Raw genomic sequence first — 27,217 nt, forward strand, 5'->3', positions numbered from 1 at the left:
GGTAAATAAAAGAAAATTAACGAGACTTGTTACTCTCTAGGTAATAGACCACGTACATCTACATCCGCATTCGTGATTCATGTGTCGTGCTGTTGTGTACGTCACCACTATCATTCATCGGAGTCACAGTCGCAGTTAGTGTACTTACTCATCTCAATTGAGCAATAATTATTCTCATCTCGCTGCTCAAATGTAACGAATTATATTCGAGGAAATAAAACATGTACGTACCTACATACCTACATACATATATATGTCCCGTGATATTCCTCGGGCAATGGAATAATAAAGTTTTATAAATATTTCACATACATTTTAAACGCTGGCATATAAACCACGAATTCATCATTTCTTCTTCGCAAACGAATACTCTATTATTAAATAAATTAATGGATGACACAGTTTTAAACTTTTACTTAAATCGATACAGAGATTAACAAAGTATTTGTATATATTTATTCTTGTATACTGTCAGATATTTACTCAAGTTTGATGTTATCGCGCAGTACACAATTAAATATTGAACAATCGGGACGAGGAACTTATTTCGCTGCGAATAGCCAAAGTGCCGATTAATGGGAAAATACTTTTATATATATATATACATCTGAGTAATAATATATTAAGACAGGAATCGTTTGGACTCGTGCCATGCGGACAGGATTTACTATATATTATAAACAAATTACAGAGAGTGAAGATGATGCTTTTAAATTCCACGCGAGTTTTTGCGGAAAAAAAATTTCTAACATTCACTCGCAACTATATATATATATATATGAAATGTATAATAAACATATTTATACATTCTTGATTATTTTATTTGTCATCGTTCTGTAAATATTTGTTTCAAGGTAAAATCTACTTAACACTTCCCCTTTCGACTGCAGAAAAACAAATATATACACATATATATATATATATATATATATATATATATATATATATATGTTTGGAAATTTTTTAAAATTCTATTTAATAAATTAAAATTTTTTATGAATTTTAAGAAATGTCAATTTATCAAAATTTTGCAAAATTTTGGGGTAGAAAAAAAATTAAGAGCTGAGTAAAAGAGCTAGAAGACTTATTGTGGCTTATTCATTAATTTAATTTGAACGAGTCGACATAACACAACCTTGCAACACAACCTCCCACGCGCTGGCTTATTCTCTTTTGGTTCGCATCGTTGTCGTGATGGTTCTACTGCATACATATATGTATGAGTATATATATGTACATGTGTGTATGTGTACATACATACGTATATATTTATGTGTATACGTTACTTGAATCGTTGTCGCGAGCTCTTTGACCAACGGCAACGAGAACCGTTTTCCCAGTTCGTAGAATCCCGCGGCGTTTCCGCGAACTTGAGAATGATTGTGAATTACCGCGGTTGCATCCTCAATATATAATACTATTTTCTGCGAATACTCAGCACACGTAATAGTAATAATAATAACGCTTATTAATTTCATCATTCATATATATATATATTTTTATAAACATATAGGAAAGTAGAGAGGGAGGGGAGAGACAAAACAGAATACTTAAGAAAATTATTTTTTTCTTTTAATGATACTCAAAGTAAATACAAAAAATTGTCAATTGCCGTTAAAAAAAAAAATTCATTTTTGTGGCTAAAATGGGTATCTCCAAAAAAAGGCAAAAAAAAAAAAATTTGGACTGACACTTGATTTTTAAAAAAGTTTAACAAAAAAGCATTTAAAAAAAATTTTTTTTAATCAAATTTTAGGCGTACCCGTTTTGCCCCTCATCTCGTATATGCATGTATATGTATATATATATATATATATATATATATATAATGTGTACATGTATGTTCATCTAATTAAATAAAATTTTTCGTAGATTAATTTAATCTTCACCTTGATGTTAATCAGCGATAATATGTCAATAAACTCCGAGTGTAATCTCTGAGAGTAAGATTAATATGATGAGATATAAAATTAGTGTTGGTGGTGTCGAGAAATCTCAAGACTTTGATCCATCGTGTGACACGAGATAAAAATAAAAAAATGATAAATAAATAAATTAAAAGGCGAAGAAAAAAAAATAGGCAGTGGCACAGCCGTTGACGATCTCTTGTTGGATGGCATCTCTCCACTCTCATCTTTATTCGCATGAGTGCTGATGGGGATAAAAAGAGGCGAGAAATAAATAAAAGTATGGATGAGAGGAGATAAAAACAGCGGGGATGTTGGGACGGGAAAAAATAATAATAAATAGCTTGTGATCGCAAAAATATATATTAAAATAAATAATAATAAGCTGAGGACGATGAGACGGATCATCGGCGTCGGGCTGGATGATACTACACTATATATTTAATTTTACTCGAGTAGGATTGGACACGCTCTGATAATAATCGTTGACGCAATAAAGAAACTACCAGCAGATGATTGTAGTAGACCGTTATAATTAACTTTCATCGTATAGACGTATCGACGAGCACAACCTTTTCTCATTACATGATTGATGATCAGCTTTTTAAAAACACACACACAAAAAAAAAAACATAATTGGATTTTTGTATGGGTTTCAAATTTTACTTGCCAGCTCCCCGTTCCTCAGTATTAATTCATCGCAGTTTTTTACGACCCCATAGCAATCAAATGAAAACGCAATTCATGAGAATCTCCAAGAGCACGAGTAGTGGGATTTTAACCAAAAAAAAAAAGTAAACAAGTTGGGTGGCTAATAAAGTATGAAGATAAAAACCAGAGCTGTACAGTGGAAATGAATCGGAACAAGAATAAAAAAAAGTATAAGAGCAAGAGTAAGAGCAAGAATGATGTATAGATTGGCTGATGGACCAGCAGCTCAAAGGCCGTGTGTCAATATGTGTCAGAATAAAAGAATGAGTATGGACCAGTGGTGGTAACCGAGCATATAACCGTGGACTACTCGATGACGCGCCTTTTAAGTCCACATTCTCTGGATCCGGGGCTACTCTCGAGAGACCCTTATTCAACATATATAAACATATATATACGCCATTGACTATACTTCTGTATTGTGACGTACATCAGCAACCTGCTGCTACGGCTATTGTGCATCATTGTCAGTTACATTGCTCATATATATATATATATATATATATATATATATATATATATATGTGATACTTGTATGAATAATCCAAAATGCTACCATGCTCACGTTCAACGGAAGAAGGACAACTATTGAAAAAGTTGCACGCGGAATATAAAGTAATTCGCCATCTCTAACAGCTAACCATCATTCCGATTGCCGTTGTGGATGAGATGATGAAGCAAGAACCCTTGAATGGAAACTATATACACTTACTCACATATATGTGTATATATGTGATAGTATAAACCTTTAAGGTCCCTTTTAAGAGTCGATCATCGTTCATCACACGCTTGATGATGCTCGATTAAATTCAAGAATGAGACACAATAAATATATATACATGTATGTATGTGTAGATTTTTTTAGACGGTGAATATAATTTATCAGATGAATGGAAGCATACAATAACTAATTTTCACATATAATTTCTTTATCAGAATATCCGGTTGATTAAATCTAGTAGTTTAATGAATTCGTTGAAAAATTTAACGATAATACAAATTTAATGGATTTATGATAAAGTAGAATTTTAAAAATCTGACTTTAGAAAGTATGTATACATATATATGTGTATATATTTTAATTATGGGTATACCTAGTTCTAGGAATATTAATCATAAAATCATGTGATATGCAACAAAATAATTATAGAAAACGAAAACAAGAGATATGATAGTGAGTCAGACGTATATTAATAACTAAAAAAAGATTTTCTTTGCGATATAATACACTGACGGATAACATCTTTTCGTCTACGTCAACCAGTGATTTTAACTGATAGGATGCGTTTCCCAAGAATTCGCGGTGCTTTTGTCCTCAGCTCGGTATCATCGATTCGACATGGACGAAGAAATGAAAAACTATGAACAAAAGGATCTCCCGACGCCCCAAGTCCTCCATTAACTTCATCATCCTATTCATTATATATATATACTTAACAATATATATAGATATACACATAGATATCTTCCTTGTCCAGACTATTGTTTCAATTTTGAGTAAAAAAGATTTCTCTCAAATTCCACAAATTATAATTATTATTACTAATTTATACTTGATGACAATGGAATAATATATATATTGTGGTCAATTAATATGGAAACCTAATTATCAAAATGTCCAGCATCAGCGCGCATGTCCTCTCTGTATTGAATATAGAGTTACTTACATACATTATATATGTATATATGTATCATTTATAGTGTTTCGCTCATATATATATATATATATATATATATATATATATATATATATATATATATATATATAGGTAAATGTATATATTATAGCCGAATATACTGTGATGTAAAGTATATTAAATATGTAAACCCAGAGATAAATTAACAAAACTTTGGTTCACTGTCATGATGAGTAACGTAAAGGTATCAATAATAGATGACACACATAGATTTAATAATATTTATGTTGGCATCTATATATAGCGGAGAAAACCCAGTATAGAACAAAAATATATTAAATATTGATAATCAAGTGCCGAGGTACACCTGCTAAAGATAAAATAAATTTATAATATTTAAATAGGCATACATTCAAATTAGTATGACTCAAAGTTTATGACGGTAATCTTACACTTAATAAAAAAAAATTAGTACGGATGTAAAGCATATAAAACACGACATGCGTAATATGAGGTCTGTCAGGATTCGCTAGTCAGAGGAGACTTGTCTTGATGTACCGTCGATCGTGTCATGTCAGCAATGAATCTACTATACCAGAATCACGTGAGTTGTTTTATTACGTCACGGCTTTCATTGATGACTTGGCGATCTCGCGGCGACCCTACACTGCTTCATATATATATATATATATATATATATATATATATATATATATATATATATATATATATATATATATATATATATATATATATATATATATATATTTATATATATTATATATAGTGTAGCACACGTCTACTGTATGATTACTACATATGTAATATGAAAACATGAAATGTACGTGCGCATAAATATAACGACTAGTTTATGAAACGACAGGAAATAATAATTGTTTTATTTTTTTATTTGATTGGAATGTCAAAATAAAAACAAATCGTTTAATTTAACGATAAACTTTATATTTTTTTTTTTTTATAAAATTAAAGAGCTAGAAAATAAAGTGAAATAAATTGTATATATATATATTTTTTTTATAACAAAAATAATTGTAAAAAATTTGTTTATGTTGGCGAGTGTGTCGTTATATAAAACGCACGCAAATATATCATCATATAAATATATATATATATATATATATATATATATACGTAAAATATATTTCGCAATTTTAGATAATACGAAGAGCATCGGGGACACCGCGTAAAAGTTATGATTATGATTACACATATATTTTATTTTTATTTATATATTTTTAGTTTTTATTAAAAGTTATCACAAGAGTATTATTAATTATTTGATATTATAAAAAGTTTTAGTAAATAAGCACGAGAGTCAAGGCCTGGTATTATATATTTATACGTCTATAATCTACATATATATGTACCCGTACATAAGATCACATATGTGGTAATGATAAATTTTTATTAAAATATTCAGTGAAACGCAACAGGTGAACTAAACGATTATGAGACTGATGCTGAGCATTTAAAATCTTGCGTAACTTGTAGACTTTATTTAATGTTTACATACATTAAATATATACAGCATCCTAATACGATCCAGACTTGTTGGCTATTCGACTACGTAACCACAGTCATTATTAACCATCGCCGATAAACTACTTCGGAGTGTATCGACACCGAGACTTAATATAATCCTTCGAAAATTTACTGACACTTAAAAGCACTATGACTTCTAATTTATTTATGATTTTTAATTAACTCCATTTCGTAATATATATATATATATACATATATACATGAGAAATTTCTTGTGTTTAGTTATTCAAAATAACCACAAACAAGTTGTGTTATTACTTTATTGTCTACAAAATAAATAATAGGCAAATGGTAAATTTTATGTCCAGGTAATGTCGTCAATAAAATAGTTGTATATTATTATTATTATAATTATGGAAATAAATAATAATAAAAAGCGCGGAAACGTCAAGAATAATTATCTCATTCATGCAGCACATGATGATTTAAATTTTAAATGACATATATTTATTTTTATTTGAATTAATATGCTTGTCAATCTCCTTATTGAAAACCCGCGAAGTTTGAAATGCGGAATGATTTTGAATTGAAATAAAATCCATGTTCACTCCTGATTTTTTTCGTAACAATAAGTGATGAAAATAATTAAAAATTTTAAATGTTTAATATGTTGGTGTACAGAGTCTCGGGAGAGAAGGAAATGAAAATAAACAGGAGAGAAGATAATGGGAGAGGTGTAACTGGGGAAAGGCCTCGACCGTTGATCATCGGTGATGATCTTACACGTTTGTATTGGCAATAACAGCAGCCAGCAGCCAGCATCAGCAAGAACATCATCAGTATACAAGCAAGAAGCCCGAGGCCTGAATAAAGGTAAGCTTGCTTGACACATGCAAACCAGTTTAAGTTGAACCGGCAGTTCCGGAGTCTACATGCCCCATCAGACAACTTATTTCTATTATACACATATGCGTCTATGCAACAGCAATACCGAGAATGCAGTAGAAATAAGAGTTTATTCCTAGAATTAATGTGTCACACATCTAATGTCCATCCGTATGTATATATATTACATATATACATATATGTTGGAAGCATCTGGGAATGAAATAAATTTTTTAGCTAAAATAATTTTCTACTCGCCGGATATCCCTGAAGAACACACCTCAACTTGTTACACTCGCTCGGAAATTGTATATAATTGTATATATTTAATATCTATATATGAGCAGAACCAAACGGCTGCTAGTCGAGGAGTTATTTGCGTGAGTTGGATTCTCGCCAGTAGAGATCACTTTTATGTGCAGTTGCACCAGCATCAGTACCACCTAAAAATTTTCACCCAATAACAAATCAACTTGATCATCATCGACTCACATTAATAAATATATATATATATATATATATTTTTATATTTATATTTTTACAACGAAGATTTTGAGTTTTGATCGCGAATTAAATTAACCGGCTTCAATTTATCAGAGCCAGTAATCGGATATACCTGAATTTAACAAACCCATCGCAATAATTCGATGACAATCAGTTGATCAGCTTACTATTGCATGTAATGTACCGCTGAAACCTTTCGACCCGATGCTCGTTGGACCTTAATCGCTTGCGCGTCACTGATCCCATGTCTGATCATCCATCTACACATACATTCATCTATATGTACATATTTATATATTGTGTTAATGCCACTATGTATGTACATAGTAAATAGAATAGGTATAGAGTAAATTTATCCATTATTATTAAATCCAAAGGTGTCATTTCTATAAATATTATTTAAATTTAACAGAATTATTTTAGCAGCACAAATGAACGCCTTCTCGGCTGCCCACGTACATAATAACTATACCCAGTCACTGGGACTGGGAATGATTATTTATTGACTACTCCCTCGAACGCCGGATTATTATTTGCTTTGCCTACTCCGATGAGAAAGTCTCCCGTAAACTTATATACATATATATATATATATATACTACGGAAAATAATGTAGACGTAGCTGTGTCGTGGAAGTAATCAGTATTAGTGTCAGTGATAGTCACGTTGGGCGACAGGAAAAGTGAATGGTTACTCTCGGTACACACCGACGCAACGGCATTCATTTCTACCAGTAGCGCGATGAATTTGTACTTGTAGTAGGATTACTTGTCTCTCCCTCGTTTTCTCCTTCCCGTTCATCTTGGGTTCGTTAAATATATTCACACACACATATATATGTGTGTACTCGAGCCAATGCAACTCGGCACGATGGTGTGTGTCGCAAACTAAGCAACACTGATGCAGATATGCACCGAGCAATTCCGCAACTTAAAACGCTTCGTGTTTGCACTATTGTGTACACTCAAACGAGGCGAACACCACTGACGATGTCGTTCTCTACTTTTTTGTACTATTATATGTATATATATATATATATATATATATATATATATATATATATATATATATATCTTGCTGCAGATATATCACTTTCAATGGCCGCGAGCGTTTGCCCTCAAGTCCATTTAAAGTAATATTTATGGCTTTAACCGGACGATCATCGTGAATCGTGACTCACCAACGCGTGTGGAATTCCATCCTGCGGTCAGTGTACATATTTTATTAATTTTATTGTCACAATTCAAATCACATATATATACCCATTAAATGCAATACATAATACTTGATTTTTTAAAATAATATATACTTACATATATTTCTTATAGAATCCATCGGAGTCCAGGTGTAATTTGGGGTTTGAAAATTTTAACCTGTTCATTCATTCGCCCGAGCATTAAATCCAGTTGACCCAACTCCTATAACCACCTTTACTGCCACTAACATTTGTTATTTATATATATATATGAATATATGTACACATACGACAGCAACCAAACTGGCTTCTCTCCCCAGTCATCGTAGCCCTATACTAGTTCTGCTCCGTTTCAATTCAACAACAACAACAACAACAACAACAACATAAAAGGTGGTGGTCCCTTATTCCAAGAATAATAATAACAACAATACCAAGTATGTGGACATCAGTTCCGGGGTTCTTCACTTCACATGCCTGTGGAGGCATGACCGGCTAGAATTAACCATAATAATAAGAATAATAAGACAATACAAGTTATCTACCTGGAGCATATCACCAGATAGCAGTCCGTGAGTTACCGAATCACCGTCAATACCCACCTCAACTAGACACATGCATTGTATACCCGTTTTTACTGCAAAGCAGTACCAGGACAATCTAGACGCCAAGAGGAAGTGAGGACAAAGCTATTATCTATGTATGTATATATACATATATATGAAGAAGGAGAATAAGCAAACAAGGAAAATAGCGAATGGAGTACTCGTTGACAACTCCTACCTCAACTAATCCCCTTGGTTTAATCTTTTATCTCTATTTCTCTTCTATCTCCATCTTTGTCTCGGGTCTTCCAATCCCCACTATCAGCGCAACGTCAACCAGTACAGCCAGCAGGTCATGCTGTGGTTGTACGTGATGCAAAAAATACAAGTAAGGCATCTTATTATACTTACACATATATACATGTACATATATATTCTTGTACTCTTTCACCAGTCTGGGTTGCTCGCCTTGCCGTTACTCGCTCGGCCTCCTGGTCCCTGGTCTCTGCCTCACCTTCAGCACCTCTTTCACCCTACATATTCCCAACAACTACATACTCCTATTCTATCTGGTTCAACCTCGCATCCTATCACACAATATAATACATATATATACATGTACATTTATCATATAAGTAATGGTAGTTATGTCGCATTACAGACTCGTATCACACCAACATGCTGTCAGTCTTAGCCGCAGCCTCAGTGCAGAAAATGAGTATGAGAGTGAGCATGAACATGAAAGACAGAGACAGACAACAAGAGAGTTAGTAGTCGGAGCCTGTTTGCGTTCGATACACGGAATCACCTCGTGGTTCTCGGAACGCGGCAGACTGTCGCCAGTCACGCCAGACGGCGCATCGCTCGCGCGCAACATCGTCGTTGATCCTCGTCAGCGGCACCCGGCACATCATCAGGCTCTCGGGCTTTCACAGTCGGCTACTCGTTCCTTCCTATGCTCTACTACGTCAGTGTATTGGTACCCAACCAGTCGACATGTGAATGTCTAAGTACAACACCCGTCCTCACCACTACCACCAGAGAAACTCTCCTCTGAGTTGGGTAAAACTTACTATAGGTATACTATACATCACAATACAAGCAAACAGACAGACGGAAACCCACATTCACATACACATACACATCCATACAGCCAGTCATTGTAGAGCTACACTACTCTGCTACGGTCTCGCTCTACTCGTAGAGCGGCTTACCCAGACCCGTCGAGGCAGAGGGAAGGAGAGACAACTCCTGAAGAGGAACCGAGACGGATAGCAAGAAGTAATGAGCGGTGGGGAAGCAAAGAGTCGACTGCGCGCTCACCCACGACCCACAGACACCCCGTGCATACAGTCTGGCTGCCAGCAGCAGCAGCAACAACATCTCGCTCGTCGTCGCGCACGACCATTACGCAATCATAACAATACAACGCGCCACGATGCGCTAATATTTTTTTCATTTACTGTCAGCTATTTTTTTTTTTCACAGACTAGTTTTCCACGTCCAAGTGCAAGTGCTAGTGATTTACTTTGGAGTACGTTACGTAAAAGTTATCAACTGAGTGAAAACACTTGACTTTTTTAAAAACTCGTCAACGTCTACGTCTACATCTACATCTGTGCAGTGGGACAATTATTTGAAAAAATAATTTTAAAATCGGGTGTTTTGTATAAAATAACTTGCATAAGTTAACGCGTGGTAATGACTCTCAAGGTTGCCGCTAACGGAATTCGGGCGCCTTCGCAGAAATGACGCATGAGTGTAAACAATCGTTGAGTGGCGCGATTCTCTGCCGCTGACGTCACGTGCGAGCGATCTCCGGGATACCCACCCGCTAAAGACCTCTTTATACTTTTATTATTATTAATATCACTTTTTACACATTACTACTTTACAAATATACAACTACATACATATACATACATACAAACATACATAAATATATGTATATATATATAAATATATAAATTTATATCCAATTAAATTGTTAAGCAGATGAAGCCGCAGATCCTGCGAATTTACCAAGACAAATCGCTTAGTTCGTGGAAATGTGACGGGAAAATATTTAAGTTCTTCCGACATAGTACTCAAGTGTAACTACAGTTAACAACAATTACTCTTCCGGAAATCCAGGTAGCAAACCAACAAGAGGATTTGTGAAAATTAGTGTCTAGGACAAGTATACCTGGAAAAATAAATGTTTAATGTAAAATATATTTTCAGACAATTAAAAGGAAGTAACAAGTGTAGAGTTTGGAGTTTAGTGTAGGCCTGTAGTAGCCTTGGTTCGAGTTGTTACTTGTTACTGTTACTACAACGACCACGACGACGACGGCTGTTTAAGTAAAAGTGTGCAAAGCAATTAGGCGCCAGTGACGTCAAGGCTAGACACTCCAAGTCACATGAAAAGTGTTTAGTTGAGCGTGGTAGTACTAAAGTGTGCGGTTTGTATGAAACCTTATTTTTATTTAAAGTCTACTCGGCTGCTGCTGGCCGCGTGCATCAAATATCGCGTGGAAAAAATTATTTTTATATTTTACTGTCTAAATAAAAATTCCTGATAATTTATCAAGAAAGTCTGGATCCGATACTAATTGGAGTAAAATTTGAGGTCTGGACCCCAACTGACCATTTAACCCGCCAGTGTACACTAAGTGTGTACAGGCAATGACTAACTGCGCGTCAAGTGTGTGGATTGTAAAAGGTATCGAGGCAACTCGCCAGTGCACACTCTCATCATCATCATCATCATCATCCTTGTCAACGTCGCCGTCAGTTTCATTACCACTTTATTGCAGCGATAGTGGTAGTAGTGTTGTCTGTGATTGTAAAAACCGTGTAGGTATAAGTGGGAGCAATTGTGGCGACCGGACTGCTGGTGGTGGACTACTGGGCTACGCGAGGACGAGATTTGCATAGCAATCAGATTGACATAGCACTGGGTAAGTTGACTTGATATAATAATCACCCAGACGACTGAACCTATAGCGCTGTAGCATGCAAGAGTAATACGTAAGCTGTCTCATACTGTACACATTTATTTTTATTACAGCTGATGAATCAACTATTTAATATTTAATATTAAAAAATAAGTTGAAGATGTTATTTATCAAAACACTTTTATATTTAAGAGTAAACAAAGCAGGCGTGAGTAAGAAATTGATACGCTGGCGTACTGGCGTACCAGCCGAGGATTGGAGAATGGGGGAATCCCCTTTACTTAATTATTATTATTATTATTATTATTGTTGGTAGTGTCGTGGATGCGATAGGATTAGAGTGGACGGGACGTGGTTGTTATGGAAGTACAGTATGGAGTATTGCAATTGACTAGTACACAAACCGATACGATACGATACGACTACGACATAGTATAGTACAGAGGGAATGGGAAATGAGCTAGATGGTATTACGTGATACGGCTGTGTGCGTCAACTGAAAGTAGTCTGGCGACATGGAGTGCATAACTGTTTGTTCAGGATACCCGGATTGACCACTAGGTATGTTTGATTCTGTATGTGTGGGATTTATCCTATTATGTTTGATGGTATGGACTGCAGGTCGAATGCTTAATCGGACGGATGCTGTTGAGGCTGGTATGAACCTGGACTGTGTGAGCGTCGATGGGTGGAATAGGACAGCATGCTTGCCGGGCCGTGGCATAGAAAGTATACTATGAGTAGAGAGTGTAGAACTAGGACGTACGACGTAGGATGACATGAGGACTAGACGGATCTCCCCGACACGGTGGATATAATACTATACGAGGGACGAGAGTTGCCCGATTCGTTGCGATGGGATCATGGGATGCGATATATAATATAATACGAGAGAGCCCTGGTTGCGCAGATGGAGTAACAAGTGAGCGGCAAAGCGGTGTTGCCATGACGACAGGTGAACCATGAGCCCCCGCGGCTACTCTTCTTATCCCTGTTGGTTGGATTGGGACAAACTGCCGTTGCCGTTGCTTCCTTTCCTCTTTACTTTATCGTCATCATCATCAGCGATGTGTGTGTGTGTGTGTGTGTGTGTGTGTGTGTGTGTGTGTCAGAATGTATGACTCTGATGTCCCTGCTGCGAAGTATGGGTACCGGTATTGCTCTGTAGTGCAATACTCTTAAATAAAAGTATTGTGGTGTTGAGCTGGAGCTGAACTTACACAAAAAAACTCACTCGTAGACCTGGCGATGCTGTGACGTCGACCTCAACACACCCCACACTCCTACTCGAGAAGTCCTCTGCCCACTCTTTTTTGTATCTCTCCCGTTCCCTCTTACCCGTGCCTCTGGACTACTCCACTTAGTTTACTCTTTCATTCTCCTCTACTTCTCTACTCCTTCTCTTGTATCCTATCCAGGGTCCACGGATATTCTCGAGTTAACTTTACGTTTCTTACCCACGATAAATAAATAAAAATAAGAGAGAGTAAAATACGTTGGTGTCTCTTTTAAGCTCTGTTCTCTCGACTTATTTTTCTTTTTTTTTTTTTTTTTTTTTTTTTTTTTATCGTCTTTATTGTTAGACTGAGCCAAAGTGTACCTTCGACCGAGCGAATCAACGGCTACGAGTTTCCTCTGGTACAGATTCCACTGATTTATTTTTACGCCAACAGATTAAATTAGTTGTCTGTCATGCCCAGATAGATGTCCGTGTTTTATTTTTAGATGATAGAAAAAATAATAACATTAACTCACGGAATTCCCTCATATAGATGATTCCAAAACCGCGATAAGATATTTCAATAAAATATATATATATATAAATATGAGTGGAAATGCAATGAAAAAATGAACCGCAGATAAAATAGTAAAAATTTTTCCATTCTATGAAAAGTAATAACAATCACTTATTTATTCCCCGGCTGAAACTGACAGCGCATTCACGCGATTCAAATGTCACCTTTGACTGACCTGAATCATAATCTCATCCTATCCACTGCTCTCACATATAAATTTTAAATCGGCGACATTGTTCAAGCGTATCCATCTGTCACCCATTCACTGAGCGCAATTCTAAGCGTAAGTGAATAACCCACCGGCAGGATCACCGCGACATCCACGATATCTATATATAATAATAATAATAATAATAATAATAATAATAATAATAATAATAATAAAAAACAAATTTTTACCATAAACTTTGGTCGATTACCATAACAATAATATGTATAACCAGTATACAATATACATAAATATTTCAAATTCACCCTTCTCCCTCTATGACCCACAAATTAACCGAAAAAATTTATCGTTGCTTTCTCGAAAAAAAAATATACAATGTATGTGTACGCGTATTCGGGAATTTCGACACCGTTACTTCTTTATATATAAAAAAATATATATAAATATATATGTATATATATATATATATTAAATTGTGTGTACGTCCCTCTGAAATTTGCCTACTTTCACCTCCATACTCTGACCTAATTCTTTCATTTAAAACACGTGGAATTTGTGAAAAGATTTTCTCGTGTCATGAAAGAGAAATCATCATATTTTATATAAATATATATGTATACATCTTATCTACACAATAACAAAAATAAGTCATATCAAAATTCTGTATTGAACTTTAAAAATGAGCATTACGTACAACTAAAAATATATATCATGAATTAATATAAATAAATATAAAGTCTAATTGATACGCAGAGAAAAACAATAACATGATAAATTTTAAAATTTTTAAAAATTTCCGTGAACGCCGTAGGATTTCGCAGATGAGGTGCGTGACCTGGTCATTAGCCTCGCGCTCCGCTCATACATTTTAGCATCCGATTGTTGCAAAGTAAAATTACCAGAACTAGACACATGTATGTAGTATATGTAACTAATATCGGTATCTAATGATCGACTTTGTCTCCCACCGGAGCCGAACTCAGGAACTCGCGTTATCGCGGGTCGAGTAGCTGACGTACAGAAAGTACTTTGAGTAATTTAACATACGGTAATGTTTATGTTAGCAAACAGCTCGTTGTGTTGACGATACGATGATGTGGGAGTATATATATGTATAATGAATAATATATGAGGAAAGCAAAGCTGTATGTAGTCTGGTAGCTGAGCTACAGAGTAGAGTACGAGAGGATAGGAGCGAGATAACCGAGTGGGGGAATCCCCAGTGACGGTTCTTGTGTGTAGAATTAAATGGTAGCTGAGTCTTCATGTGTGACTCACTTTCCAGCAACTTGCTACTGCACTACTCGTATCGCCATCGCCTCGGGATTCTCCCTGCTAGTTTTATTTATTTTTATTATTATATTTATAGGCAATAATAAATATATTTATTATTAAACAGATGACTTTTACTAAAAATATTTTTTCATTGACATTAAATTCAAATTTAAATATAAATACGCGGTAAATAATTCTTATTATCTGATAAAACGCTTGGATTTTATTTAAAAGTCATGAGCTTGAATTATTTTGAAATTTTATTTTTTTTTTTTTTTTACCACAGTATTGTTTATTTTTAAAATATAGAACAGACAGAATTAATATTGAGTGGATAATTTAAATATAACTGTTGTGTTATTTTATCATCGGTGACGCAGTATTAGAAAAATATAAACAACAACAAAAAATAATAGTAATGCACTGAAAAAAAATTAAATTTTTAAAAAAAATATTTTTTTAAGTAGTAAATAAATATAAATTATCATATTATATATTTCATATCTTATTTGATAGAAAATCGAAATTTATTTGCAGTACTCCGAAATAAAAATTCAGGATTTTACGAACTGAGCTCGGATTTCTTCGATTAAAAAAATAATTTTTCATTAAATATTAAAAATTTTTTTTTTTATAAAATAAAATATTTTTTAAAATTAATTTTTCTTCCAGTGTAATAATAAATAATAAAAAAATAAAGACAGAAAGTAATAAAAGGTAAACTTGGTTATTAAATCTTATCATTTTATGCGAATATATATATATATATATACAAATATATATAGTATATATTTTCAATCGACGTATTATCAAGTCGCTGATTCATTTTAAAATAAATTGTTTAATACCGTGGAATGAATGTAAAAAAAAAAAAAAAAAAAAAAACAGATAAATTGTAATCAATGATGATTTTTATTTATATTTATTCTTTATTTTTATGGAGATACAATTTAATAGTCTTTGTTATCATGCAGTATGTATCATTACATCAAATATATTTATATAGTTATTTTATATATAAATAATTTTTTTTTGTTTTTTTTTAGAGTGACTTTTACTACACGAATTGACACGTGTACAGGCGTGCGATGATGTTATGAATTAGTATGCATACTCAATGTTAATGTATTCGTTGTTAATCGGCTTATTGACAGAGTAGTCACCTTCTATTTGAATTATTTTACACCGTGTTTAATTACTATTTTATTTATTTTATTTTACTTCAAGTAATTATTGGCAATGATGTGTTATATGTTTTATGCTATATGTTAATTAACATATTAATATCAGATGGAAAAGTACATAGATATGAATTATCAAGCGATTGGCATCAACTAAGAGTGCGTCAATCGTACCAGGTCAAAAGATTTATTTAGTAATATAATAATATTGTTTTTTTTTTTTTTTTTTTTTTTTTTTTTAATTCTGATAATAGAGTTGAGAGAGATGATAAATTATAGTAACAAAAACATTTTATTTTTAAATGATGAGTGGCAATGGAGCAGATATGAGTCAATTTATAAATTTTAAATAAATTAATTAATTGATTAAAATAATGAAATTTAAAAAAAAAGAAAAAATGCACGTGTAGAAAATTAAAAAAACTACAGGTGTAATTTTTTAAAATATTTTTTTTTTTATAACTGATGGTTTTAAAAAAAATCTAAAAATTATTAGATGTCGGCTGACGACTATCAAGTTTTTAAATATGGATTTAAATAATTGACAGTGAAAAGTACTAACATATATGAATATATGTACATATATGAGCAATAGTAGAGAATGGATGGTGTAGTAGTGTATAATATATTTACAGTAAAGTTATTATATCGTTTCATATAGAGAAGGTATTTTAGAGTTTAACGGTTCGTTAATTATTGATGATAATTAATACGGATTTAATATTCTCTCGAGGGAGAATGAGGATAAGTGAAGAATATAAGTTTTAAATGATTCGTATTTAAAGACAAACGATTACAATTAATACTATAACAACGTATGTATATATATCACAGTGACAACGATTTGAACTTATGAACCCTGACGCTTCCGGTTTCGCAATCACTCACCCTGAATCCATTATATTAATGAAAGAATAATTTAATTGTCGTGATTTTACGTCGAGTTATTTTTTTTTAACTTATTGATTTATTTATTTTTTATCGATTTTTTTTTTTTCTATTAAATTATTTTAATAATTAGAAAGCGCTTTTATCATGATTAATATCTATATTTTATAATGATAATTTATCTCATATAAATTACTAATAATATTCACTTCACTTCGCCCAGAATCGATTTCATTTTTTTTTTTCCGACTTTTTAAATTTGCATTTAGCAGTTTCCGTAAAAAAATTAAAATTGTGCGCGAACTAGTACAGATATGAAAAAAATGTATATGAACAATTTTGTAGCTTTAAAAATTCTCTAAAAAAAATGTCTCATTACATTTTTACGTAGACGCAATTATTTTGACGTAATTACAATTTAAAGTAAAAAAAATGAATTGGTACATATGATTTTAAAATTAATTTCTTATTTATTTTCTCTGTAACTTTGAAACTATCAGAGTTACATCAAAAAGCAATGAGATGTTTTTTGTAGCAAATTAAATTTGCTACAACTTTTGTTTAAAACTTTTTTTTATAAAGTCCATAGTTTCGCCATAAATTTTATTTGAAAATAAATTCCGCTCTTTTTTTCACGATTTTACAAATAATTTTTTATTTCTGTTACAGAGACTCAAGCAGTGGCAATGACAGACCCCCAGTTAGCAAACAACACTAGTTGTAATAACAATAACAAAAACCCAAGTACAAATAACAATAATAATAATCATAGCAACAATAACAACAACAACAACGATGGAGAGCCAAAGTACTTGCATAAAAAGTTTAAAAAGATGGCGACTGTCGAGGTGTCGTCACCGCTGGAAATCAAGAAAGAATCAGCAAAAACTATCGTGCATCAGACTGAGTCCTCAGAGGTCACCCGACGAGGTCCATCCAATGACGTCACCAAAAACATTAATAATAATAATAATAGTAGTAGCAACAAAGAGTCTTCCAAGGCCAAGGAGTCTTCCGAGAGCGGCGGCGAGCCCGTCGAGACTAAAAAAACGGGATACGTCTGTCCTTACTGCAAACTTTCTTGTTCGAAACCAAGTGTCCTGCAAAAGCACATAAGAGCCCACACCAATGAGCGGCCATATCCCTGTTTACTTTGCGGGTTTGCTTTTAAGACAAAGTCCAATTTATATAAACACCGGAGGTCAAGAGCTCACAGCGCTAAGGCCGAGGGTACTGCCGATCAAGCTGGAAAGGTAAGTCATCATTTATATATTTATACATATATATACAACCATTTATTTATATTTGTAATTACTTTGTATCTATTCAAAGGTATCAGAAGATTCGGACATAAGTTTGTCGGACAGTGCAAGCAATGGAACGGGAACACCACCGCCTTTGCCTTCATCAGTGGTATCATCTTCCAATCAACTCGAACCTAACACGAAAACCGTTAAAACTGGCAAGATATACAAGCCAAAGTTTCATACGGCTCTCGAGTCTGTAAATAACGAGACAGGAAGTTTATCTGTTTCATCGGTTCCCGCTACTGCGACCTCAACTTCCTCTAGCTCCTTGTTGCCCAATGGAACTACTCCGTCTCCAGTGACTACGTCAATAATAAAACCCAACCCTGAACAATTACAAGAGCATATTGACAAGATAATTACCGACAACCAGGCGATTGTCGAAGCAGTAGACCCGCGGCTCCATAAATTAATGCAGCGACAACAGCCGCAGGCAAAATCCGCCGAGCAGCCGCTCAATTTGTCTTCCTCAACTGAAGAGACTTTGTCACTGTCTCGCAAACGCTGCTACAGCGAGAGCTTCGTCCAAGACAAAGGTGTCAAGCCAGGAAATCAACCAATAAATCAGGGATCGATTATCAAAGATTTGCTGTTAAAAAATCGCGCCAGCGCTAATGATGACTTTGTGTGCACGACCTGCAAAATATCTTACACGAGTGCCGACAACCTCGAAGCACACAGACGTTACTATTGTAAAGGGTCTTCGTCGTCATCATCGCTGTCGTCGTCGTCCTCAGCCTCGCCCTCGCCGAGTCCGAAGCGGGAGTTCCAATTAGATTTAGAGAAGCGAGACGAACTGGATAGCGGGAGTAAGTCAGCGGAGTATTACAACAGCGTAAAACCACTTCCTTCACCAGGTCCTCTATTGGGCAACACACGGCTCGTCGACGCTTACGCTCCGGCAATAAAAAAGCACAGACTCACTGACCTGAGTGTGCCTCCAACGAGTCTAAGATCACTCGAAGAGTTATCAAAGTACCCGCGACCTAATTCACTGCAGATGTTCGGCGGACAAGTAAGAATACTAGACAATACTGGGGAAACAAAGACAATGAGGATCGAACCCAGACAAACAAATTCACCAACAACTGATGACTCTATGAGTAATCACAATGGCAGTAACTCAACCAGCGGATCTTCATCTGAAACCTCTTCAATAGTCGTGCGGTCTAGTTTACACTCGGGTGGTACGATGGTCCATAAACCACCGGGTGGAAGCTGCTCTAGTGGTGGTAATTCAGTAAGCAGCAGCACCACCACCAATTGTTCATTGTCGAATTCCATATCGATGGCGGCAAATGCTCCTAAAATGCTGGCACCAATCATACCAAACATATCAACCCCAAATATTGCACCGACAATGACGTGCTACGGTAATTATTTAGAGCCACGATTAAATCCGCTGACGATAACTGCCTACAATCCGCTTACTCTTCCACAGTCTGGTATAACGAGCATTTTACACGGTGGTAAAATAATTCCGTATGTACCGGGAATGCCGGGTCCTCATACGCTAATGGGTACGTCGGCTGACATATCACAGTCGGTGGTCCAGCCATCACCGACCGACTCTACCGGCTACAAAATAGTACCGGGTATTCCTGGACTTGAAATTATACCTGGATCCCAGCCACTGGACCTGGCGAGTCCTGTAAAAGGTGTCCCGCCTTATGTACCTGGTATTCCTGGACCAATGACACCAACTGAGCATGACCAGATGAAGCCTTTTTTCGGACCACTTGACCTGGCAAAAGACACAAAAGTCCTCGGAAGTTTCAAGCACCCGAATAATGGATCCGTGTTGTCACCTAAAGTAATAAATCAGTCTGTCAAATTTGATGATAAGTATCGCAGGATGTCTTCTTCTTCAAATCTTAATAATAATAACCCTGATTCGGATACCGATCGCCATATCCTAAAAAATTCAAAGTACAAACTCGAGCCAAGTTCCCGTAAAGATAATTGTTGTTATGACAACAAGAACTTTAAAACTGACAATATTAATAGTTACAGCAATGGCACCTTTGAAAGAACTTCGCCGAAGCTGAGTGAGAGCCGTAAGCGGCCCGCGAGTTGGGGTGACGCAGACAATTTGATGATGATGACAAATGACAGAGTCAGTCCGTCACTAAAATATGACTCGCTGGAGAATGGAAGGAGTAAGATGTCACCGGAAACAGTAACTGCTACTGTTGCTGCTACCTCTGGTAATTTATTTTTAAATGGATCTCGTCCACGCGCTGAAAGTGTACCGCCGGTGATAATAATGGACCTGGACACCGCGAGTATCCAACAAGAGCAACGCAAGTCTTCGCCAGAGCTGACAGTTAGTCTAGACAATAGTAAGTCATCATCATCTTCGGAATTGACGCAAGAGACGTCGACTAAATTTCTCCGGCCCTCATCTTTGCCGCTGAAACCCGGGACATTTACACCAAAGAGACATCACGGGATAACCCCGACTCTCAATACACTTCCGCTAATAAGTCCAGAAACTCCACGACCCAGGAAATCTTATGGTCAGCTGTATCTAAACGGACACGCCTATACATATCTTGGTCTCAAGTGCTCGACCCGGGCGTATTACTGTACAGTAAATCGACCTCAGCCGATGTACGTTCTTCAGCGTCAGACTCTCTCAATGTATTCGAACTGGAAAATATTCAACCAACCTCCTCAAGACCTGGAGCTCGACCACTACGACTCGCGGAACCGCCCGTCAAATTATACCACCGCGGGTAAAAATCACGAGGCGATTCTCACTCACTCCTCCCAGCGACCCGCGGCTCGGCTGAACTCTGACAGCTCGGGTGGTCAGGAGACCGACGGCAATAGCCAGAAGTTGGCGAAGAGAATTAAAATATTTGACGGTGGATTCGAGAGCAACGAGGACTACACGTATGTAAGAGGGCGAGGGAGGGGCAGATATGTGTGCGAAGAATGCGGAATACGATGCAAGAAACCGTCGATGCTTAAAAAACATATCAGAACTCACACAGACGTCAGACCTTACACCTGTAAATACTGTGCGTTTAGTTTTAAAACAAAGGGTAATTTAACAAAACACATGAAGTCGAAAGCGCACTACAAAAAGTGCCGGGAGCTTGGTATTGACCCAGTGCCGACGACCGTTTGCGATGAAAACATTGACAAGGAAGCTATCGCGAGACTTGTGGCGGGTGGGGGTGAAAATCCCGAAGAGTCGTCGGACGAAGAGGAAGAGACGGACGCCGATGAAAGTGAGGAGTCTGGGAGCGAAGAACATGAGGCTGCTCAAAGTCTACTGAGTTTGTCTCAGCTGAATCAAAGTCAAAGTAACAGCAAAAATAATACCGGCAGTGCCAGTAGAGTCCAACTGCCTCCGGGTCTGCTACCTGCCAGTCGACCTACAACTTATCCCTACACTCTGACAACTTTACTGTCAACGACAACCTCGACCACCACTACGACAACTGCTACCGCGAGTTTAGCAGCGACGACTCCCAGCACTTCGGCCGCGACGGTCATTCAAAGTGAATCCTGTAATCGATACTACTTTCCGTCAAGCAGATCCCTGCAAGATAATTCCCGGGACAGCGTAATACGATCTACCAAAGTCGAACAACAAGACACCTCCGATGACGTACCACCTGAACACAGCGCTCCGGTAAATGGAGAGGGAATCGAGGACCAAACGACGCGTAATATCGGAGCTTCTCAGCCGATGGATCTGAGTACCACGAAAGTGACACCTGGGTTTGATGGCTGCGTTGTAAAAAGATCATCGTCGGTGGACATTCTCACGCCGGTGTCTGAGCCAATTCTCATGCAAACCATTGTCCAGACTATGGAAAGGCTTCCCCCGCAAGGCAGAGAATGGAAACCCGACGCAGAGGGTCACATGCTTCAAGCCTACTTGACTGAAAGACACGTCATGGACAGTAAGATTAAGCAACAGTACCGGGTCGGAGGAGCTTCCAAGCATGAAAACAACAAAAAACAAATTGTTTTTTCAAATAAATTGGAAAACTGCTTCATCAGCAACTCACGTAACAGCAACTTGTTCTCCAACTCAACGCCTACGGTAACTTATACTGATCCTAGTAGAATGCATCATCATCTTCAGCAGCAATTGATTGTTGGGACCAAGAAAGAAGACCCAGTTAAGGTTGAAGTAAAAACCAGCGAGCGAAGGCCTTTTGATATCGATTCACTTCACTATCCTCTTACTAACACGAGGGATAATCAGCAGCAGGACATTTTGAGGCTGTCCGCGCGAGCTAATCAAGACTATTCTCCTTTGATACCAACTAGACTAAATTACCCGCCGGAGATGAACACCCGCGAGCTAATTGCTCACGAGCAAATTAAAAATAGCAGTGAGACCAGAGAAAATGGTGTTGCTAGTCATGAGAGACAAGACTTTACCCCGTCACCTAACAGAGAACCGACAACACCATCGAGGTACGAGAGACCTCCGAGTGCTGCTACTTTACCAGAGTTTAAGGTCCCCTGCTCTGAGTTGAAGCCGATTATCAGCCAGGAGCGAGAGCAAATTGACAGCAAGCCGGGTATTGAGTACAGAGTAGCGATGGAACCATCCAAGATCCTGATTCCCGATGTCAATTTAGCGAGACAGGGCCACGCGGTTGCTGACGCGCGAAATAATTCTGATAGAGTTGCTGTTGATGTCAAAATAAATATTGACAGCTTGAATAAACAGGCAGTTGGCGGGTGTGCTGTCAATGTTGTCGATAGTATCAAGCAGCAGCAGCACAACGTCGCCAGGAAAATGGTCGTCGGGGGTCCAGGATTCAGGTCTCCGTCTCCATCACGCGGAAACGGCAAACCCATGGCTGAATTTCTGCCACCGTCCAGTATTGCGCCGAACTACGTGAGGTAAAAATCACTTTTTTATCAGTAAATTATTTTAAATAATTAAGATGTTAATTATTAATTAATGTTTTGTATTTGGTATCACAGTATAGGGGAAGACGGCCGCAGCACCTGTGGGATTTGTAACAAAGTCTTCAATAAGCCGAGCCAATTAAAACTCCACATCAACATCCACTACTTCGAGCGGCCGTTCAGATGCGAAAGTTGCGCGGTGTCGTTTCGCACAAAGGGCCACTTGACGAAACACGAACGATCGGTTTCGCATCACAACAAGGTCAGCATGACCTCGACATTTGGCGCGGCAACGACTACCAATCCGCGGCCATTCAAGTGCACAGACTGTAAAATAGCCTTCCGTATTCACGGACATCTTGCCAAACATTTGAGAAGTAAAATGCACATAATGAAACTTGAGTGCATTGGGAAATTACCATTTGGTACTTACGCCGAAATGGAAAGATCAGGAGTTAATTTAAATGATATTGACACCACTGATTGTGACAACAGTCTCGCTAGTCTTCAGGTAAATTTATCATTCACTGATTTTAATTATCCTGAAGTCAACAGATAAAAATTTTTGAATTTTATTTTTGCCAAATGAATTACAAAAAAAAAAAAAAAAAAAAAAATGCACATGTAGAGAATTAAAGAAACTACAGGTGCAATTTTTTCAAATATTTTTTTTTTTATCATTAGCCTGAAAAAAAAAAAATTCAAAAACTATTAGACGTCGGCTATCAGGATGATATTTTAATTAATCAGTAATTAATTGTCAATTGATTAATTATTTTAGATGCTGGCTAAAAAATTGTACGATCAGGATCCCAGTAAAATAGGTCAGTGGGATACGGAAATGATACCAGCGTACCATCAAGCAACGACGAGTGGTGGGGAAACTTCTTCTGATGAAGGCGAACCCATTCATCCATTACCGGCAACGACAGCCGCAACGACCTCATCTCCGTCATCATTCACAACTTCACCGACTGTTGATATATCATCGGTGTCGCGAGCATATCATCACTTGCCTAATTTAGTTGTTAATGAGCATAACAATAAATCAGCCGTCGAATCTCACGTGCCAAATTCACGATTTGACGATAATAACTTATCTTCTTCCTCTTCGTCGTCTTCTTCTTTGCCGTACAAGTGCCAAATGTGCGCTGCGTCATACAGGACCGGTGGTGAATTACAGGTCCACTGTTTTGTCGAGCACAATGTTGACAATAGAAATCACGATTCCGGTAAAGAAAACACTCATATTAAAATAAGTAACGAGGATACGAGTAATGTACATGATAAAAATGACGACACATAGTGCCAAATGTACGCTCACAAGCGGCCATATAAAATCTTTATTTTTTAAATTTTCATTGCTGATATTTATGACAGCAAATATCTTCGCCGGTCGATAAACCACACGATGATTAATCGCTTATTTTTTTAATTTAATTTGTAATTAATAGAGATGTGGAAATTCAAATTTTTTGAAACGAATCAAACCGAAGTATTCGATTCGAATTTCCGGATAATTTGAATTTTTTTGTAAAGTTTTGAATTAGGAAATTTACAAATAACTCAAAATTTATTTTGAAAAATTATATTTTTTTTACATCATGTTAAAGAAAATATAAATCGGACTCAAGTTTACGAGATAATTATTTTTGATTATTTGAAAAAAATTAAATATTTGAAAGCTGGTCAAAATTTTCATATACGATTCAAAATTCTGATAATTTGAATTTTTGAAAAATTTTCGAAGTTTGTAAGAATTTTATTTATTTACAAAATTGTAACTTTTAAAAATTGGTAATAATTTATCAAATTGAATTAAAAATTCAAAATTGTAACAAAATATTTGGATTTGAATTTAAATTCAAAAATTCAAACTACATTGAAATTAATATGAAAATTTTCTTTCACTAATTCATGACATATTTAAAAAAAAAATTTCAATCAAAAGTTGAAATTTAAAAATTCAAAATCTGAATTATTTTCTAAAAACATGTCTATTAATTTACCACTCGAATTTCCACATAAAGCCACTCATAAATATTACAAACTCTATCACAGGACATAATTATTTAAAAAATATTAACCCGCTGTATTTTTAATTAATGCAATGAGCTAACATGTGATCTAGAGTTTTATAAAATTAAGAAAAAAAAATGAATTATTGTAATTTCAAGTATTGCATTAACATAAATGAACAAGTTTATATAAATATATATATATTTGTATATATGTATACTAAAATATTACTATAATTATTATTATTAATTAACTTTTAATTAATTTATATAACTCAGGAGTATGACTACAATTATAATGACAAATTATAAATGATCAATAATTGACATCAACATGCAGCCATCAGTAATAAAGATCTTATATTATTGAGATCTAGATGGGCCTAGTGAACATTTGTAAATTTGTATAGTAGACTAATTACAACTGACAAATTTAAAACAATGTTTGATTGAAATAAAAATAGTCGTAATTATAAGCGCGCTGTAAATATCTAATCAAGTAATCAGGTGATTACAATAATTATTATCATTTAAAACTAAAGTGTTTATTGAAAGTCCAATTAATACGATCGATATTATTTATTATGAGCTACAAGATAAAAAAAACAAATATGTAACGATAATTATCATTGTGCTCAAAATAATTACACACAATGTCTTTCCTAACGCATAATCACATTACTTCGATAATCATTAAACTCGTACCTACTAAATGTGCTTGAGAGTGAGATATAAATATATATATATACATATAAATATATATAAAGTAGAATTTAAATAAATTTAACCGCACAATTATATACAACGAGGGATCATTGAGGGGGATAATTGTTGCCAAATGTATGAATGACGTAGTTTAGATCTTTATCTTATAAAAAAAAAACAAATTAGTTATATTATTATTATTATCATTATTATTATTGATTATAAAATGTAGTATTTTATGTATGTAATGCCCGTCGTGCAACTTATTAATTAAAATGATAATGAAAGTCGAGGCGTAAATGAAGTAAATGATTTAAAAAAAATATATATGTATACAAGCGTCCAATGCCGGGTCAACGTCTTTATTTTTTGATAAAATAAAAATAAAACATATCAAAAATTTAATTATTATAGTTTTTATTATTTGGAGTTTGAATTTTATTTTTTGGGACTTAATTACTCGAGGAAATTACAGGCTGCTTGCATGCGGTCTGACCCATGCGAGTAATTAAGGGTGTGTTGGGTGCGAGGTGTAGACGTTGAGGTTGGCTGCTTCCAAAGTCAGTATTAGATAAACTTGTACATAACAATCATGTATCAACTTTTAATCCTCGATCGTTTCCTGGCTAATTTTAAATATATATATAAATATACTATTGTAATATCTATCTTTATATATATTTAGTAGCCTCGGTATTGCTGCTATTTTTATGAATTATTTAATTTTGTATAACTTACAAAATTTATCAATGATTTAATATTCAAATAAATAACTCAGCAGCTCAATTCTATAAATTTTATTTATTATTAATTAATGGAAAAAAAATTAGTAACAGGGTTGCAAAATTTAATTTTATATAAATATATGGTCGACTTAAATTATTGGGTATTGAATAAAAAAAAAGGACTCTGATTTGGATCAGATAAATTATTAAATACTTTAATGATAAATTTAAAAATATTTGAATATCAATATCGATGTCTAGGGTCTTCCATTCATACTTTGTTTATTTAAAAGAAAAACAAGCTGGCTTTTGCCAATTTATATCAGACACCGGGACCGTAATTAAATTTTTTAAACATATACTCGGACTATAAATTGTTGAGAGTAATTGTATTAAATATTTGAATAAATTGAAGCTGCTAAGTGAAAAATCTATCTAGT

The 27,217-nt window shown here is 35.1% G+C and overlaps 1 protein-coding gene across 4 annotated transcripts; it reads left to right on the forward strand.

The window, feature by feature from the left end:
* The first annotated feature begins 8,501 nt into the window (after nt 1-8,501).
* LOC106693062 (uncharacterized) lies at nt 8,502-27,209 on the forward strand. 4 transcript variants are annotated; one of them, XM_053738929.1, is made up of 7 exons: nt 8,502-9,275; nt 9,549-9,949; nt 10,883-11,829; nt 17,805-18,388; nt 18,468-23,320; nt 23,405-23,840; nt 24,111-27,209. In XM_053738929.1, the coding sequence occupies exons 4-7, from the start codon at nt 17,822-17,824 to the stop codon at nt 24,633-24,635; spliced, it is 6,381 nt and encodes a 2,126-aa protein (XP_053594904.1). In that variant the 5' UTR covers nt 8,502-9,275; nt 9,549-9,949; nt 10,883-11,829; nt 17,805-17,821; the 3' UTR covers nt 24,636-27,209. The 4 variants fall into 4 exon arrangements, with proteins under 4 accessions (XP_053594904.1, XP_053594903.1, XP_053594905.1 ...); XM_053738928.1 differs by having other exon boundaries at nt 8,502-9,949; XM_053738930.1 differs by lacking the exons at nt 8,502-9,275; nt 9,549-9,949 and having other exon boundaries at nt 10,005-11,020; nt 11,111-11,829.
* Nucleotides 27,210-27,217: the final 8 nt, after the last annotated feature.

The sequence above is a fragment of the Microplitis demolitor genome, chromosome 5 (genome assembly GCF_026212275.2).
Source record: "Microplitis demolitor isolate Queensland-Clemson2020A chromosome 5, iyMicDemo2.1a, whole genome shotgun sequence".
Lineage (NCBI taxonomy): Eukaryota > Metazoa > Arthropoda > Insecta > Hymenoptera > Braconidae > Microplitis > Microplitis demolitor.

Excerpts from the sequence above, each read along its gene's own strand:
- LOC106693062 (XM_053738928.1), top strand. The coding sequence starts at position 17,822 with ATGACAGACCCCCAGTTAGCAAACAACACTAGTTGTAATAACAATAAC. Across the intron at positions 18,389-18,467 it reads CTGCCGATCAAGCTGGAAAG|GTATCAGAAGATTCGGACAT; the intron begins GTAAGTCATCAT and ends ATCTATTCAAAG. Across the intron at positions 23,321-23,404 it reads ATTGCGCCGAACTACGTGAG|TATAGGGGAAGACGGCCGCA; the intron begins GTAAAAATCACT and ends TTGGTATCACAG.